The sequence below is a fragment of the Rhinopithecus bieti genome, unplaced genomic scaffold, assembly GCF_001698545.2.
Source record: "Rhinopithecus bieti isolate Rb0 unplaced genomic scaffold, ASM169854v2 scaffold_29976, whole genome shotgun sequence".
Taxonomy (NCBI): Eukaryota; Metazoa; Chordata; class Mammalia; order Primates; family Cercopithecidae; genus Rhinopithecus; species Rhinopithecus bieti.
In genome coordinates this window covers 778,770-798,005 of record NW_016813386.1, presented here as the reverse complement: position 1 = coordinate 798,005, position 19,236 = coordinate 778,770, and the positions used below count along the sequence as shown (strand labels likewise).

The 19,236-nt window shown below is 34.9% G+C and overlaps 1 protein-coding gene and 1 pseudogene across 2 annotated transcripts in view; both read right to left on the bottom strand.

Annotated features, from left to right (window-relative positions):
- Positions 1–3,283, bottom strand: part of LOC108512774 (uncharacterized) — a 9,226-nt pseudogene extending 5,943 nt beyond the window's left edge.
- The window catches only part of VGLL3 (vestigial like family member 3), a 57,661-nt gene that overhangs the window by 4,335 nt on the left and 34,090 nt on the right, over positions 1–19,236 (bottom strand). The window contains exons 4-5 of one of the 2 annotated variants that reach the window (XM_017848167.1): positions 5,724–5,744; positions 4,741–4,905 (exon numbers count right to left, since the gene is read on the bottom strand). In XM_017848167.1, coding sequence (XP_017703656.1) covers positions 4,901–4,905; positions 5,724–5,744 — 26 coding nt within the window. In that variant the 3' untranslated portion in view covers positions 4,741–4,900. Of the gene's footprint in view, positions 1–4,740; positions 4,906–5,002; positions 5,745–19,236 lie in introns of those variants that run through there. The other variant, XM_017848166.1, reaches the window with a different exon arrangement.

The following is a 19,236-nucleotide window of genomic DNA, read 5'->3' as shown; positions in this document are numbered from 1 at the left end:
TAGGAAAGTTCACATCTTATGTGTATACCCAAAAACTAATTAAAGTATTTGCATTTTAAAAGCATTATTCTTATACCAAATTTAGTAGTCTAGAAATTGTTTTTTTCTTAAAAAACAAATTGATGATTACTTATCCTTTTCTAAAAGGTGTCTGTTTGCTTATACAATGGAATTGATAAAAGTACACTTAATTATAATAGAATTTATTGGAACGTAAAAAGGAGATTCAGAAAAACTTACTGGATCAAATTAAATTGACTACGACTTCAAGAGAATACTACTTTGATCAATACTTTAAAACTATAACAGTATTTTTAAACATAAAAGCACAATAGACAATAAGAGAAATAGAAAAATTGAGATAATTTAACAATAATGATAATTTCTATAGGTTGGAAAAGTGTACATGGTGCAATTCCCAGAGAGCACTACAAGATTAAAAAGAAAAAAAAAAAAAACCTGCTAAAAAATTCTAAATGTCTGCGCTGTGACCAATCTCCATGATCAAATTACTAAGGAAAGTAACATTTTGAAGTTATCGAGACTGAGGTTTCCTTATAGGCTCCACTCATGCCCCCACTTGCCAGAACCATTCACTTTTTTATAGGTTCTATGTTTGCTTTCAACATCCAATGGATGTTGAAAGGCTAAAATTTTGCCTAATTTTCTAAAATGATTTTAATAATACTTTTAATGCTTTAATAATAGATTTAAAGGGCACTTTGGCCTTTAAATATTTTCAGAGAATAAACTGTAATTTCTCTCTCAAACAAGCCTTTCTTATTCGAAAGATGTCTTTTATCTTACAGGAAAGAAAAAAAAATGAGTTTCTAGGAGCCTCTCCATTAAACTGGCAGGCTGATTTCATTTCTGATCCCATACAGTTTCTGCTGTCTTTCCCTTGGCTGCAAAGGTGATCAATCAGGAATTCGAACTGCCATCAATACCCCTTTGTAACTGCAATGGCTCAAGTGAACTCCTTCCATCTTCAATAACTGACACAGTGTCAACATCTGCTTCCAATAAGGTGGTTTCTTTTTTCCTTGAGTAGAGTAAATCTGCTGACTGAGATCATAAATGGTTGTGTTTTTTCCCCCTTTTAATGCGGAAGATTTTTTCCACCATATTTTGCAACTTTCCTTCAAGTCAAGTAAAAATAAAAAAAAACGGAGAACTTCAAAAGAAATGTTCTTATCCTAGGTGCCAAGGAATTTCGATATATAACTAAAAATATAAACCATGGTGAATGAATGACACTGTCCTCACAATTTTGGACACAGTAATTTAAATAACATTTTGGAACATGTAAGAAAACTGAGTTGGACCTACACGCCACTGTAAGATTAATTTATGTTTCCTTCAGAAATGATACACTAAAAAGTCAGCTAATTAAGAAATGTACATTTATCTCCTATACCAGTTAGAAGGGACAGTTAGTAGGAGACAAAGATTCTCTTTGTAGTAATTTCTTACAGAAAAACAATCACGTATCTATTTGATTGCTGCAGAAACGAATATGGACGTGAATAGAAGAGACCTTTGGGAGCTCCATTTAAGGAACTACTTACTCAACTGATAGGCATCTCTAGTAGCTGTTATTTATTGAACTTCTAATATGAGCCAGATGATTGATCGTGTGTGTGTGTTTGTGTGTGTGTGTGTGTCTGTGTGTGCGTGTATGTGATTTACAACTTCCACAGCCTGCCTGTTAGGTATTATCCCATTTTACTCATGAGATAAATAAATAACGCCCCAAACCACACATAAAATTGTGGCTAAACTATAATTTAAAGAATGGCCTAACAGCCAAACTCTTTTCCATTATTGCATTCTGCTTTCTATTTATCCGTCAGTCAAAACTCTAACACATGTACTTTCCTTTTTCCACCACTTAATGCCACTGCCCCCACCGGCTTAATTCAGCAAACACTATTTAAAGAAGGGACGCTCAGTAAGGGATAGAATACAGGTCTTTGAAATACAGTTTCTGATTGCCACTTTAAATTATAAATACAACATTAAACCAGATAGCAAACTCAAAAGCCAGATAGTGTGACATATTCTGCAAATCTTAGAATAGGAATGGGCAAATACTTTTTGCAAAATGAATAACACGCTTCTCAAAGGCAACTTTTATGTTAGTGCCTAGAATTTGGGTTTTTTTTTTTTTTAAGTCTTATAAAGTTAAAGAAGTAAATCCCTCAATTATTTGCAAACCATTCGTTCTCATTTTGCAAATTTTAGAGCAATTTTGGCCATTTTTGCTTAACAAAATAATACAAATACTCTTAAGAAGAGAAAAGAAAGCAAATAGAGGGGAAAGTTAAGAGAGGGTGCTTAACTTTCTTAAGAAGACACATTGATTTCTCAAAAGTTCAGAGGCTCTTTCAAATTAGCAATGAGAGACAAAATAATCTGTTAGGTTCCTGATTTGTCAACATTATGTTGTTTCTTAGCTCCCGATGGTTTATTGGTGGAAGCACATATTCTATTTAAAATAAATGAGATGATTTTCTAGGCTCTAGTTCACAGATATTTAGAAAGCTTGAATAAATCTGATTTGTAAAATCAGACAAAAGTCACCTTTGTCTAAAGGTGGAGTGGTTTTAATAAAATTGTGGAGGCAGATGGCAGCCCTCATAAAAACAATTCAGCAGCCTCTAAGTCCAACAGCATCATTTTGATGTGAAAAAAGAAGAGCCAGAGAATGAAAGAATTTTAAACTTGGAATGAATTCAGAATATTATGCTAAATTACAACCCATCCTCTTTTAGGACTTCTGGTGGTAACAGCAATATGGTCCTAGAAGACAATTGTAGAGACATGCTCATTCTCTATTTATATTCTTGATCTACTCTCTGGGTGGCAGTGTATCCCAAACACCTAGGGCCTGTTTTCTTTTTCCTTTTTCTTTTTGAGATAAGATCTTGCTCTGTTGTCCAAGTTGGAGTATAGTGGTGCAATCACAGCTCACTGCAAACTGCAAACTCAAACTCCCAGGCTCAAATGGTCCTCCTGACTCAGCCTCCAGAGTAGCTGGGAGAAGAGTTGTGCACCACAATGCCCAGGTAGTTTTTCAGAAATTTTTTGTAGGGATAGGGTCTCCCCATGCTGCCCAGGCCGATCTTGAACTCTTGGGCTCAAGCAATCCTCCTGAGCCTCTGCCTCCCATAATGCTAGGATTATAGGCATGAGCCGCCGTGCCCAGCCTAGGTCCTGTTTTCAAAGAGAGAGCTTACTTACACATCTTTCCTCTGTACAGCAGAAACCAGGTTCCCAACATTTCTCTGGTCCTCAGAGCCAATAAATTTTTTGTCTGACAGTTATCAGGAGAGACACAGAGCAAAGTCTAAATTCAGGGTGAAGACATCTAAGTAATGCCCTTCAATTAAATTTGGTGGAAAATAAGAAATGGAGCAAGGAGTAACTACTTTCCTTCTCCTCTTCACTGGGAAAATCCAACTGAATGATCTGAATGAGTTTGAGTATAACACTACTTTCAAATAAATTACAAAGGAAGTTAATGTAGTCCAAAGGTGGATGCGGATGAGGTAAATAACCCTGTGAGTCATCACATGGGAACTGTTGAACACCTGTCTTTGAAAATTCAGAAGGACACAAGGCAAAACCAGATTTATAAATTCACACAATTTTGTGCTCCATGTATTTGGGCAAATTATAAATGAAACAATCATATCAAATCAAATTATGGACCAAAGTATAGAAAATTTAACCAGGCTACTCCCAGGAAATGTAAGTTCATATTATTAGTGAGTGGAAGGTATCTTAAATTTGGACCCCACATTGGTAAAAATGTGCATATTGTGTAAAAGAAAGTGTAGGTAAGAAACAGCAAAGTGTGGAGTGATGACAGTACAAGAGAATATATAGATCTGAAACTCAAATCCGATGGATAGTGTATAAATGAATACGTAAATTACAGCCAAGGAAAATATTTGAAAATTATCTATGATAACTCTGCCTATTTGAACACGCCATGTTCATGTCTAAAAAGCTCACATATAACATATGAGTAATTAAAGATAGAAAGTGGCATTTCACTGAACATACTATTTTATGTGGTATAGAGAAAAATGGGACAAATTTGAAAAAATCTCTTCATAAAACTAAAAAACTTCCATATTACACTAACTTTTTTACATGACATCTCTGGAAGCAGTTGATGGAAGAAATGAACTTTGCCTTTAAGTCTCAACAGTATCAATAACTGCTACTTTCATAATCTTAATCTTCTCCTCGCAGTGTCTTAATGACAATTTCAACTTTATTTAGATCCTGAGAGTCATATCAAGTTCAATTCTCAAAATTTTTAATTTTTAGCCATTTAATATGTGTATGACCTCTGGTTTTATTTTTAAATGTAGGCCATAAATGTAAAATCTAATATACACTTTATTTTTGCCCTATCTTTCTAAAAATAATTAAATCAAGTAAAGCACAGATTTAAACAAACAAACAAAAAGACTTGTTAAGTTCTGTGTTTAAACTATTACATATAGAATTTTGTGTTTGTTTGTTTTAGTTTACAGTGATAGGTGGCATTATAAGAAAGAGCTAGGGCTTTGTAATTTCTCTAGTGCCTTCCCAGATATTGTTCCTTCAAATGCTCTTCAGGAAAAACAAACCCCTTAAATACGTATTTAAATACTTAAAATACGACTTTTAAAATTGCCATGAATGAACAATCAGAAACAAGTAAAATAAGTCACTGGCACTCACAGGTAGCATGGTTAAATGCAGTTTTTTCCTTGTAGTTGTATATAACCTCTGGTTCCATTTATCAAATTTGGATGGGCTAGAAAGATTATTAGTCTCCTGTGGGCAAATTCTTCATCTAATCGAAAGTTTATGTCAACTTTCTTATTAGTCAACCTCCAAGTTATTCTTTGGGAGAAATCAAAGCAATGAAATATCATTTCTTTAGTATGGTCATTTAAAAAAAACTTTTCAAGCTATACATATAATTTAAAACTAATTGAGCTAGCATGGAATTAAATCTTTACTGCGATTCAATGTAAAAACAATACTGCATTGGTTTGTCTACGGTATAGCTACTTTTGTAAAAAGGACAAAACACAAAACATTTGAGGTAACTTAGAAAGCACAGACAGAGCATGTAATAGACATCTGAGAGATAAGCATTTTAAAAATTTTTGCCAGTGCTTCTCTGAGAGCAAGTTCTTTAAACAGAACTCAACAATTTTTACAATATTAAAAAAAATACATCCCTCAAAATAGCCCATCAATGCTAAACCAACTTTTTTGTATTTCTACAAAAATAGATGCACATAGAGCTGCAAACTTGTATTCCTGAAAAAATGAGCATTTTAATGTGTGGTTCATCCTTTCCTGAAAAGGTGGTTGGTGAAAAAAAAAAAAATCAAAATGAAACAAAAAATTAGCTATATACTGATAAAAGCAAGATAACAAAAGGAGAGAGTTGCACAGTTGGCAAAGGCTCAGATGAGGAAAAAAACAAATAAAAATGCTTTTCTTCAATGTCTAGGACCCACTTTGCTTTCTCAAGAAAGGCCGAAACCCAGTCAACTGCGTGGCACTTTGTCTTCTCCTTCCGTGCCTTTCTTCATGTCCTATTGCTGAATGGAAAATCCCGACGGTATGTTTTCCCAGTGGGCCCTTGGATTTATGCTGCAACTTAACTCACTAAGATTGTGTATTTCAGTACCATGGTGATTCCTTACTCTTGTCTTGATGCTGTAGACCTGGAACAAATGACAATGAGAAAAAATAAAGAACATTAATACATATAGTACCAAAAATTAGCATAATCTGCAATACATTGGATGTAGAAACCAAAAAGATAATCCAGGCAACTGTGAGGTCTGACCTGAAGACAACATGATCTCTAAGCAAATTCTGTGCTAGAGCTCACAATTTTCAAAAAGCCAACGAACACAGTATGTGACAAAAACACAAGACTAGAAGAGTGCTATTTATACAATACAAATTTGTTGCTATATTTTTTTATTTTCTTGGAGTATGAGTGGATAGCAAAATAGAAAAAAATGAAACATTTTATTTGTAATTTCAAAAGCAGGTGATATTGGGAGAAAAAAGATGTAAATAATCTTTGGAACATTTATGCAGTGCTTCAATTAATACTTTCAGTAACAATCAAAATTATTCTTTTAGACTAACGTGACAAATAAATTCGGTTGTTATTTTGAAATGTACTCCACAATGGGATTACTATAAACTATGTGAGCAATTAAATGGTTAAAAACTGAGTCTACTATTGTCGGTAAGATAAATATAGTTGGTTTATAACTAACAGTCCAGACCTATGTTCTATTTATTAATTTACTTATTTTATCTTATCTTCCTCCAAAAAATATTTAAAGTAGATTTAAAAAATCAGGTATACATAGATTAATAGGACATAGAGTAATTCGAACTCCAAGCTAAAATCAGTAATAATTTATCAAAGAGAAAACAGGAAATGTGACTTTTATCTGTGTCTAATACAGTTAATTTACTAGTATCTGATATGGGCTATTCACATGGCGTCTTCAGTTTGCACCTACTCGAAGTTACTTTTGTTTTTTTCTTTTCAGTTTCATTGACGTATAATTGAAAATTAAAATTATCTATACTTAAGGTGTGTAACAAGATATTTTGATGAACTTATATATTGTGAAATTATTACCTCAATGAAGTTAGTTAATACATCTGGCACCCGTTTTAGTTCCCTTTGTTGTTGTACCTGAAGTATAGTTGCTTGGAAGAGCGAAAACACAGGGTAATAGGTGCTTTTATGTTGTTTAAAACTAAATAACAAAACATGAAGCAAAACTCTTTAGACGTGCAGGTAGAAATGCGGCAAGGTTGCTGTTGTGTAGGTGCAAGGATCTCAAGTTGTTTTCTTGACCTTTGATCTAAAACTGTTCTAATCCAAGATGGATATCAGAAACTGAATAGCTAAATGAGCCAATTTGGTTCAAAGTTTTTCTATTATTAAACAACATTTCTTATCCCTCAACTAGTAAAAGAATTTTGTAAAATATGGATGCCGTTACGAAATCGGACACAATTAGTGTTTGGAGACATTAAGACAATCTACAAAACAGACTACACAAAGGGCAAAAGAACAAATAGAAGGAGATAAAGAAGCACCTCACAAAATTACAAGTCACAATCTGTGTACTATGTAGCATTTGTATACCGGCAACAAGCAACGCTTCCTGAATGCCAACAGATTGGCTCCACTTTTCTTTTTTTCCACAAGCATAACTGGTATTACGCTTGATAAAGAGGCAATAGTTTTCCCTTCCCATTTCGAAAGAAGAGGAGGAGAAGTATAAAAGAGGACAATGAGGGAGAGAAAAAAAAAATAAAAGGATCTGGGGTATGTCAATCCACTCTAAGTTTGCTTTATTCATTTTCACATGGTTTTCTGGTTAGAATAATTTGCAACCTGACATAGTCTCTGTTGGGTAACTCTTGTAATCTAAACCACCTTTACTGACAATCTGCTGACTATATAAATATTTTTTTCATTATTAAAACATCTCATCTTCTGTATGACTCAGGATTTCCACACTTGAAGACTGCATCAATCTACAGAATGTCAGCGCTGCAAGTCATGAATACAGTTGTAATCATCAAGTGGTTTGCCTGTCTTATTTTTGCTTTTAAATAAAGTCAATTCCTTATTTGCTTTGCAAAGACATATGACTCTTTCAAAATCACGTGAGCCTTTTGCTGCGGACAAGTATTGCATTACTTAAGATCGCCCCAGATTTTCCAATCAGAATAACAGAAGTCATTCTCTCGTTATAAATTCATCTATTCAATTTCTTGTTTCCATGTCTCTGCATTTCTACAATGTGAATCTTAAAAAGTCAATTCCTCTGTGGCCTGAAATGTATCAGATATCTAATGGATCCTTGTGGTTAAACTTCTTGGTGATGGAACATAAAAAACTTTGCTTTAATTACCAGGCATTCATTTGTAAATCTCAAAATAGGCATACGTAAAGCACAAGAAAATGAGCAACTACAAACATAAAACCCTACTAATAAGTTGCAAAAGAAAAGCAGGGCTACAATTATTTTTTATTAAGACAACTGGTAATGGTAGATCGGGATAACTAAGAGTCAACAAGTACATTTAGTTTTTCCCAGCGAGGGTGGAGTGGGGCAAAATTGTTAACCCATGAATCTTATGTGGTCTACATTTATTTGGGATTTCCAATGATTTTTCTTGCTGGAACAAAATCCACTCTGCTATAGGTTCTGCTCCTATTCAGACTTTCCTGCTTCCTCACTTACCCAAATCAAACCTACTTGAAATTAATTCGTAACATATCCTGAGATTTCCCCACTGGCTGTCTGAAACCACATCTGTTTACCTTCTTTATGGTAGCCATTTTCTTTTAGTTCTATTGTTCAGACCATGAGATTTTTCAGTAGAAAGGAAAAAAAATCACAAAAATGAGGTGAGCTAACATTTTCTTAGGGCCTTAATGATTATATTAGGAATGGTGCTAAGTACTTTATATGAAACATCATACTTCATGCTCCTAATCATGCTGAAATAATATCCATTTTACAAATGAGAAAATTTAAGTTAAGATACTTTATGCAATTATTAAGTGAGAGAAATCGGATTTTAAAAGAGGTGATCTGATGTCAGAGTCAAGGGTCTTAAACATCATATATGTGTTCACCTTATGAGAATTATACTGGCTGTAGCCTAAGTCAAAAATTATCACAAAATCAATTCAAGGAAAACTATAAAAGGAGTATTTTATACTCCTTTTGCACTGCTTAGAAACACCCTGATGTAACAGAACTGATCAAGATGAACAAAATGGCCCTCAGTGATTTTTAAAAAATTCTCCATTTGTCACATTTTTCCTAAGATGACATAAATGATGACATAGTAGTCTGTTACACTTTTGATGAAGACCACTTCAATGGTGTGATAGGATGTGTCATATTTAACTGATGTGTGCCTCCATATGTGTCTTTAATTTAACCACCACACCCCCTGCCAGACTTCTCCAGTGTGAACTTTAAAAACATAGAGTGGTCAGTTGGCTCTTGAGGTGGTTGTCAAAAATGAACTAAGAAACAAAGATACCAATTTTATACTCCAGTGTCTGAGTTTGAAATTCAGTTAGGACAAAAGCCTGAAAGAAACTGAAGGTCCATAGACAGACCCATTTCTTTACTTCAATTACAACACCACTACTGCCTGACCACCAAAAGAAAAGGAAAAAAAAAAAAAAAAACTATTCAGAGCCAGGATGAGAGTAAAGGAAATATGAACATACCAAAAAATAATAATAGTAATAAAACAAACAAAAAACCCACCACCACAACACAAAGCAACGAAAACAACAACAATAACAACAACAAAAACCTTTGGATAAGGGCAAGTGAGAAGTCTTGGTCAAGGAAGAGGATGAGAACATGATTTTCCTTAAAAATTTGAAGATTCTAAACAGTCTTAGTCCATTTGGGCTGCTATACCAAAATACCATAAACTAGATAGCTTATAAACAAGCAAATCCTATTTACCGGAGTTCTGAAGGCTGGGAAATCTAAGACCAAGGTGCCAGCAGATTTGGTGTTCGGTGAGAGCCTGTTTTCTGGTTCACAGAGAGTGCCTTCTGCTGTGTGATCACCTGAGATCTCTCTCAGATCTCTTTTATAAGGGCATTGATTTACACTCATGAAAGCTCTGCCTCCATGACCTGATCACCTCCCAAAGGCCCAGCCTTCTAATACCATGACCTGGGGGCTGGGATTTCAACCTACGAATCTGGGGGAGATGTAGTTATTCAGATCATAGCACTGACTGTATATAACAAGGCATCATGACTCATATTCTAGCGGAGACTCAGGGAGGCAGCGGCTTCACAGATTCACCTCTTGTAAAATGCTATAGAAATAAGAAAATAGAGGCCGGGCGCGGTGGCTCAAGCCTGTAATCCCAGCACTTTGGGAGGCCGAGACGGGCGGATCACGAGGTCAGGAGATCGAGACCATCCTGGCTAACATGGTGAAACCCCGTCTCTACTAAAAAATACAAAAAAACTAGCCGGGCGAGGTGGCGGGCGCCTGTAGTCCCAGCTACTCGGGAGGCTGAGGCAGGAGAATGGCGGGAACCCGGGAGGCGGAGCTTGCAGTGAGCTGAGATCCGGCCACTGCACTCCAGCCCGGGCGACAGAGCGAGACTCCGTCTCAAAAAAAAAAAAAAAAAGAAATAAGAAAATAGAAATGGCGACATGGTAGGTCTGAGCGTGAAGAGCCTAGAGACTTCCCCCTCCTTAGTTTCCCTCAAGCCCTATTTTATTTTCCCCAAAAGTCTTAAAGCTCGCCTACACTCCCCACAAATGGTAAAGGAGACAGTTCAGTGAGAATTCTGGGGTCCTGTCAGTATCAGCTGTGATATGGGTATCCCACAGCAGAAGAAATAGCATGGGCCACCCCAGATGAGCATCTTGGAGGGATCACAAACACTAGGAACTGAATTCAAACAGGCCAAGTTAAGTAGACCATTATTAGAAAGCACATTAGAAAGAATATTGTATAGAGAACGGCTGGAGAAACAGATTAGAGGAGGAGGGTATGTTGGAAACAGCAGTCCAGGGTAAGAATGAAAAGACAGAACCAAAAAGCAGACAACAACTTAAAACTGGACAGTTTTTGTGATGTGAATAACTTTCTAGGAACCCCAAGGAAAAAATGAGGAAAGAATCTGAGAAGAGATTTCAATTCAAATGGGATTTTGTTTTAAACTGAGAATAATGGAGCTGCCAGTGGATTGAACTAAGAATAAACATAATTGATGAGGGTAAGTCTTTGACTATTAGATAGAAATAATAAATAAACATTGGGTAACAAAAAAGTGACACTAATATACAGCTGAGTTTTAGGTACTATTTGTTTGTCAGTCATAACCTACTAAATAAACATGTTCTACTTCTGAGAAAGCATAGTCATTTGACAACACCACTGATCATGGCTCTTTAAGTAAGCTGAATATGCTTTCAATTAATTTTATTGTGGGAGATAAAAGAGGTAACCATACAATGGGAAACATGCTGTTGATTGAAAAAAAAGGAACATAAATAGGAACATAAAGCCTGAAAGTGTGTGTAGAAACTTTGAAGATCTAAAAGTAAAGACAGCATTTATATGGGTAAATGTAAACTTTTCATTTCATACATATTAAAAGTCAAGAAGTCATGTGGATTAGAATGCTTACTATTAGGCTAAGAACCTAGTAACATTTCTATATTTAAAAAATAGATCTCCCTTTCAATCATCCTTTAATAAAGATAAGAAATACTTATTACAAAGCTAAATTATACAACACTGTGTCAGATGCTACATCAAAATATCCAAACTTCACCAGCAACTTGACAGCTAACACTGACACATTGATATATGATCACAAAAAGGTGCAAGAGACAGTCATACTATTTTCTATTGCTTTATGAAATTATCATCATTAATGATCGTAGAATTGCATTTGTTTGTCTGAGCCCTGGGGCAATCACTTTCAATACTAGCTAAGAATTTCTAAATAAGATCTATGTAGGGGTAGCACCTTAATGCTTGCAAGAGAAAAATGTAAGAGAGAAGGCTACCCAATCTGAGAACTATGATTTCATTGCAGGTGAATATCAAGATTAACATGTAGGTGCCACATTTTAAAACATTTTTAAAACTCTTGAAACATCATGGAATTCTTGCTTAAAAATGAAGTTAAACAGTATTTAGAAAGTAAAAAGCCTACATAAGATCACCTATCATCAGACAATTTGCTAAGTGTACCCAATCTACGTATACACACACATACCATTTGCCTATTTCACCAGCAGTATTATCTTGGAAAATCATATGATGTCAGTATGTGTACCTCGACCCCATCCTTTTGGAAGGCAGCACAATATTTATTCTATAGTATACTATTACCCAGTTCTCTATAGATGTACATCATTTGTACACACACACACACACAAAGAGGTGTACAAAGTTGCTGTTACTTGTGTGAATATTTAGGAGTTAAATTTCTTAGAAAAATACACATATGTATAATTGCTGAATCCAAGCATGTGAACCTTGACATTTACATATTTAATTGTGGTGACTAAATGTGCTCAGGAAATTTGTACCCATATTTATATTTTTCACTATGTATGATCAATATTACAGATTAAAAGCATCTAATTGTTTCAATGTGAGTTTCTTTCACTGTTAGTGAGGCTGGATATTGTGTGACTATGGCATTTATTCCTCTGTGTTTTAACTCTGGCCAAATGCTTATGCTTTTCAAAAAGTAATTTTCTCGTTGACTTTTAAATGCTTTCTGTATACTAGCATTTAGTATACTTTTAGGTATCCTAGCATTTTTTCCCATGTATTACAAATATTTTTGCCAGTTTGATGACTTCTCTCCATATTTAATATGCAAATTTTGAACAACAATTCTCTTTAAAGTAATCACAAATAAGATGTATTTTCTTAAACCAGACCAAAGGTTAAATTTATTATGATATTTCAAGTGCAATTATTCTCTTATAATTACAATTCTTGCACACCAAAATCATTACAAAAGATATCTAGTATGGCAGCATAATAATTTTCTGGCAGAGGGAGATTTTCCGTGTATAGAGGTATCTTCTCCAGGCACATTTAGAATGCACTTAAAATCTCCACATACTAGTATTGTCAGAAACAGCGAGGTTAAAAACTGTCTGAACTTGTCAAAATGTCTTTAAGCTCAGATTCAAAAGAGGGTAGAATAGAAAACCCACTGAACCTGATGTTACTAGAAAACCATAATTCACTATGCTATTTTAAGAAGTACAGCACCTGCTCACCTGAGGCAAACACGCAGGTGACAAAAGTTCAGCCACCCAGGTGTTTCTGCTTGCTGGTGTTTCCCAGACTCAGACAGCAAGCCACTTTATTCTGTTTGCTCTCTCAGTACCTACCTCCCTCCAAAACCACAAACTCTCCTGTGCACAGAATCTCTAGCCTTTGCCTTTAGTGACATCCACTTCCTCAGACATATGCATATTAAAATGCACAGCTGGAGGGTAAATTGGCAAGTACTTAAAACATCAGGATATAAAGTTACAAATCTGAACCAGTTGTTTAAAAACTGACCTTGTGATTATATATAAAATATAAATCGTAGAGTTAGGTAGTTTTGTTTTTTTGTGTGTTTGTTTTTGTTTTTTGTTTTGTTGTTGTTGTTGTTGTGTATCATAGTGGCAATTTACCGGTATCAAAATTTGAATGTCAATGTGGCCAATAACCTCTTGGGTGACTGGGGACTGACTATATGGAACGATATGGAATTTAGACACTGCTTACCAATTCGGTGACTTCCATTTCAAAAGCAGATATAAAGAAACTTTGAAGCCAGAGACAAAGAATAAAGCAAAGGCAGAAGGGAGTGGGGAAAATGAAATGGAATACTCTGTAATTTCTTCTACAGACTTTCTCCCAGAACTGGGGAGGAGCAAAATCAAAAAAAAAAATAATAAAAAAATAAAAAAATAAAAAGCTTGGATCACTTATTGTAACCAAAACCACAAGTTATAATACTCTCAAGAGATCCTAACTATCCAGACATCTGTTGGATAACAAATGTAGCCAAACATGCATCTTTAAAGAGGTTTCTAGGTTATGCAGTGACAGCTTTACAGTCCAGAAAACAGATAATCCAATCAGAGAAAGAGCTAATCTGGATCCATTTCTCACCCCAAAAGAAAAACATAATTAAGGACATAACACCAACATAGGAAACATGATACCTAGAAGTATGAATTGTAACATTTACTATTCTAAAATTTTTCAAAGATGCTTAAAAACTGCTGAAATATACTTGCATTTTAATGCCTATTTGGTGTAAATGTACTTGATTTAATGCCAATCAGTCTCTCTACAAATGCAAGATATATTGGAAAGCATTCCATTAGAATGAGATATGTTGCATGTATATCAATTTTTGAGTTGACATCAGAAAATATTCATCTCTCTCTCTCTCTTTTTTTTTCTTTGAGACAAAACCTCACTCTGTCATCCAGGCTGGAGTGCAAGGTGCGATCCTGGCTCACTGCAACCTCTGCCTCCCAGGTTCAAGTGATTCTCGTGCCTCAGCCTCCCCAGTAGCTGAGACTATAGGTGTGCACCACCATGCCTGGCTAATCTTTTGTATTTTTAGTAGAGACGGAATTTCACCATGCTGTCCAGACTGGTCTCAAACTCCTGACCTCAGGTGATCCACCCACCTTGGCCTCCCAAAGTGCTGGGATCACAGGCATGAGCCACATCACCCAGCCTCATCTCACTTTTATGTGGCATGAACAGAAGATCACTCTCTGACATTTTCCAAAAGAGACTGTCCAATTCAAGCAAACATAAATACGGCTTCAATGATTATGAAGATGCTAAGCATCACCTAATAGTGCTCAAGTAAACCAGGCATGAAAATAAACACTACAAAACATAATTGCATTAAAAAAAAATTACGAAGTTAAATCCCCAGCATATCAGACTGTATCCCAAAAATAAAAAAAAATTCCCAGCATATTTTGTTTCTCATCAGTCCTTTTTGCCAAGAAATTCAGAACATGTTGCCTGCAGACAACTGTTTGTGAAACCTTATATTATTGATAAAGAGAACAAGAAAAGAATAGTTAGGCAGCCTGAAAGGGAGTAAACTGTATCTGTAAATTCCTCAGGCCATATAGAATTTTTGTATATAATCTTTGCAGACTGTTGAAAAATGGATATAAAATTGTCTGGGAACAAGTTCTGAAACAGATTTCTTCATTTGATCTGTTCTCTTAGATGCACCCCTATATGAGAGATGAGAAACAGCAAAGCTGAAAGTAGTATTTGCTGATAAGAACCTGACCTCTGAAACAGGCTTTTCAGTGCTTTGTGTAATTCTCTACTAGGAGTCATATCAGGACAACCTGGGAGTTATGACTTCCTTCTATCGTGAGCACACGAGTTTCTTTTGGGAAGGCAAGTTTTACTTTGAAAAGGTCTCCATCTCCCAACCACAGGTAGTTGATGACAATTCCTTTAAGAAAAGGGTCAAACGATGATGGCATTGCCTAATCTTGTTTGCAGTTTTTAAGAAAATACTTAAGCTAACAAGGGATGCTATCCAATTTACATAGTAATTTATATGGTAAAGGAACTTTAAAACTCCTTCATAAAATTAATGCTAAGATAAAAAAACTGATTAGATTTGCAACTTTTAAGGATTAGCATTTATTATTGGAGTTTTGTTGAGCCTAATTCATAGTCTAACTTCCTTTTTTGTACTTAAAATTTTCTTTTGTTTTATATGCATGACAAGGATGAATATCTCAATACATAAGCATAAAGGAATAGGTGTTTTTTTTTTTAGTACCCTCTCATTCCACATGGCAGGATATTCTAGATAGAGAAAATGTTTAAATGTTTAAAAATGTCTTGAAGATGTTAATGTTAATCCTTCAATATTTTTATCTTCTTTTCCATTGTCTGCCCAATCAATACAAAAGCACCCAGTTTTCACTATATGGCCAGTATCAGCAAAATCACTATCAGGAAATTTAACTGTGACAAATATCACAGCTAATCTTCAAGAACAGGAAAGGATTAAGTCAGATACAGACAAAACAAAAATGACAGATGCATTCACAGCTTGCACCTCAATTTTTTAGGATGCCTCAAACCTCCAGTGTAAATTAATTTTTTGTTACAGTGAACCATATCTCAGATTCAGAATCATGACAGTTTTCATTCTGTATCATGTATCACCATCTAGAAAACACAAGCTCATTGGGTTCTCCCAGCTGTGTCAGGGGAGGAAGTGTCCTCTCCATTTTGCATCTAAGGAAGAGGAGGAGCTGAGGGGTTATAGGTTTACTCAACATAACACAACTAATAAGTGGTGATACGTGTCCAGAATCAGTTTTTCAGTCCCGTTTTTCCCTACATATATCTGGGCAGACATTTCTACATCTCTGCAAATTTTAAAGATGCCTATATTGACCAGGATTTTTATGAGCCCCTAAGTGAATTTGGGAGGGGGGGAATAAATTACTAATGAAATTAATGTATCTCTTTTCTCTTTTTCCCTGTCTGCCCTTCTCTCTCTTTCAATGCATACATATGGATATGTACATAAATAAATATGTATATATATTCTTCTTCTAAAGTCCTTCTCCTTCTTTCCTCCTCAAACTCATATTACTGACCTCAATACCTGCTGTTCCAAAAGAAAACACGATTTGACAAACTAGTCTTCTCTGCTTTCATTGAATGATACGTATGTGCACATATGATACAGAAAACATGCAAACTTTTGTTATTATTTTCAAAAAAGGACATATATGTGCTTTTCCTGAGCTTTTCTTTTTCAGTTAGCAATACCATATGGAACACAGTTCACTCATAGATCCCACCTCTTGATGGTAATCGCTCAATTCCACTTTTTTTCTTACTGCAAACATTGTCACAATAAACATTTTGTACGTATATCATATGCTGCGGCTTGTATTTATGGAAGGTAGACTCATAGGAGTAAGAATGTTCAGCCAAAGTTTATGAATATTATTACTGTTACTACATTTTCCAGTCTACTTCTTTAAAAAACTAAAACTCTAATTTTCTAGCAGTAATATATGAGAAATAGCATTTTCTCTTAGCAAGACATCTTTTACAATGACTCAAATTTACGCCACATAACTATTTGTATTATTATGCAGACACATCCTAAAACACACACTTTTAGAAAGCTCCTGCACCTGTTCTACCAAGTAGGAGAAGAATCTGAGGCAAATCCCCATAGTTTAGGCATTGCGACATTATGGCACCATTTTATGGAGGAAAGCCCACAGAAGCCCATGGGCATGATAGCTACATGGCTGTCAGAGGACAGGGGAATTTCATTATGGTCCTGCAGCATCCAGCTTTGAATATTTGAAACTGACAGCAATGTTCTGGAATGCATTTCTCCCCTCTTATTCATCATCCAGTTACTTTTCATGCAGATCTCACTGGCTGGGATCTCCTGGCATTTTGCATGCATCTCAAAGATGGTTTCCATTACCCTTCTGGTCATGAAATTGTCATTCTGGACACGTGCCCTACACAACTAACACCAATCAAGAGTTTGTAAATATTTTAACATAACTTTGATGTTTTTTTCCTCAGTAATAGGCTTATGACATATGCCAGAGAAAAAGAAAAAGTTTTGTAGAAAGTGTGAAGCAATTGGGTGTTGATTAGAAAATTTTCATTGTTACCAAATCATCATAAACTCAACAATGACAACAAAGTCCAGAAAAGTATTTCCATTATTCATAAACATTCTGCCTGGTATTTTTAAAATTAATCTGCACCTATTGCTTTGTGATGTTTAACTTTCCTAGCTGAGATAATGCCCTCAGGGTAGGTATACAAAATTCTATAAATCTTTTTTGAACCATAATAATGAGATGGAAAAACATCATATAGTCCTAGGCTGGCTTCCAGATAGAAATGTCATTTTATCTGTCTACATACTGAGATCAAATGATTTTAAGTAAACTTTTACGCCTATTATATTTTAATACCATTTTTAAACATCTTCATAATTTCCTAATCATGTATATAAATTATTAATATTGTCAAGAAAGGCTTCAATGAATCCCTAATGCCATAACCCTCAGGATTCAGATGGCTAATGTATGCTCCCTGAGAAGTGAAGTAGAAAGGAGGGAAACTATTTTTAGTTGAATATCTACAATATATGATATTTTGATGCCCTCTAATCTTTAGGGTGAAAAATATCACAGTGCTTTAATATTTTAACATAAATCAAACTATTCTGTTTATTATTCTTGCGGCTCTCTAATGATTCATCTCCAAATTTATTGCATCCTGCTTTCATTGTAAAGCCTGGAATTGGAGCATTATAATATTTAAATATTCAAGCATCTTGAGTTGTAAATCTAGGTTTCCTTTAATCCTTTTTGTAAATGTAAATGTTTAGAGAGAGAAATTATTTCTAAGATGTTACTGGGTATAAAACTCCATAATTTGAATAACATTAGTACCCCAATGAAGTTAACTTATCAGTAACTTTTAAAGAGTGTTATTTAGCAAGGTTATTTGTAGAACTTTCATGCAACTAGTGATTTTTATCCAGCTGGGTTAGCACCAGACCACCTAAAAGAAATCATGGGTCTTGAGATGTGAGTAAGTTTTGGCAAATTTATGGGTGGAATGGAAAAGTAAGAAGTAAATAAATCTCTCTTTCATGGAGAGAAACTGCCTCTCCATTTGCTTCTCTAGTATATTTGCTATTCTCACCCTGTTTTTTGTATTTCCTGTACCTAACAAAACCAAGATATTTATGTTTTTAACTAACAGACTTCATTATAAAGCATCATTGTAGTGCCAGCCACCATAATCTTAAACACTAAAGTAGTTTAGTCTGTTCCAAAGTGAATACTATAAAACAATTTTGAGCAATGATGATTACAACTTAAATCCATTAAAATATAATTTTTGTCACTTGTGAATAATGTCCCTTTCACAGAATATTCAGATTAAATCGGAATGTTGTTTTTAAATATAGCTTACTGGCCTTAAACCATAAATAATTCGGAATACCATTTCATAATACCATTTAATATGATTCTGCTTTTACGATATCATCAGGCACAAGCTGTCCACGAAGAGAAAAGGGTAGATTAGGACATTTATCTACTCCTGACTTCCTCTGTAGTACCCAGTGCTTCCTATCTAATATCAAAATGGAGAGCCTCAAACCATTTTTTTCCAGTTTTCTTAACAGATGAACTTCATTCACAGGTTAGAGAGCAAAGCTTATTGCTATGAGAATCTCTTCAGAGAGAATACTAGAAACAACCTTCTGTACTTATGACAAACTTCTCAGTCTGTACTTTGCAGGTAATTTGTGGACTAGTAGCTATTGTAGTTTTGTTTCCTGTCTCTGGCAGAAAAACATTGCCCCAGTCTGTGACACACAGTCTTGATTTCACTTGATAGCTAAAGATATCTTGCTAAGTGAGAGATGAACAAGATAGTGTTTAATATCTGGACATAATCACATTTGGGGCCAGCTCATATAATGACTCACTGAGAGAATCCACTATTAGGTGGCTACTTACGCAAATTTTTTTTTTTTTTTTTTTTTTTTTTTTTTTTTTTTTTTTTT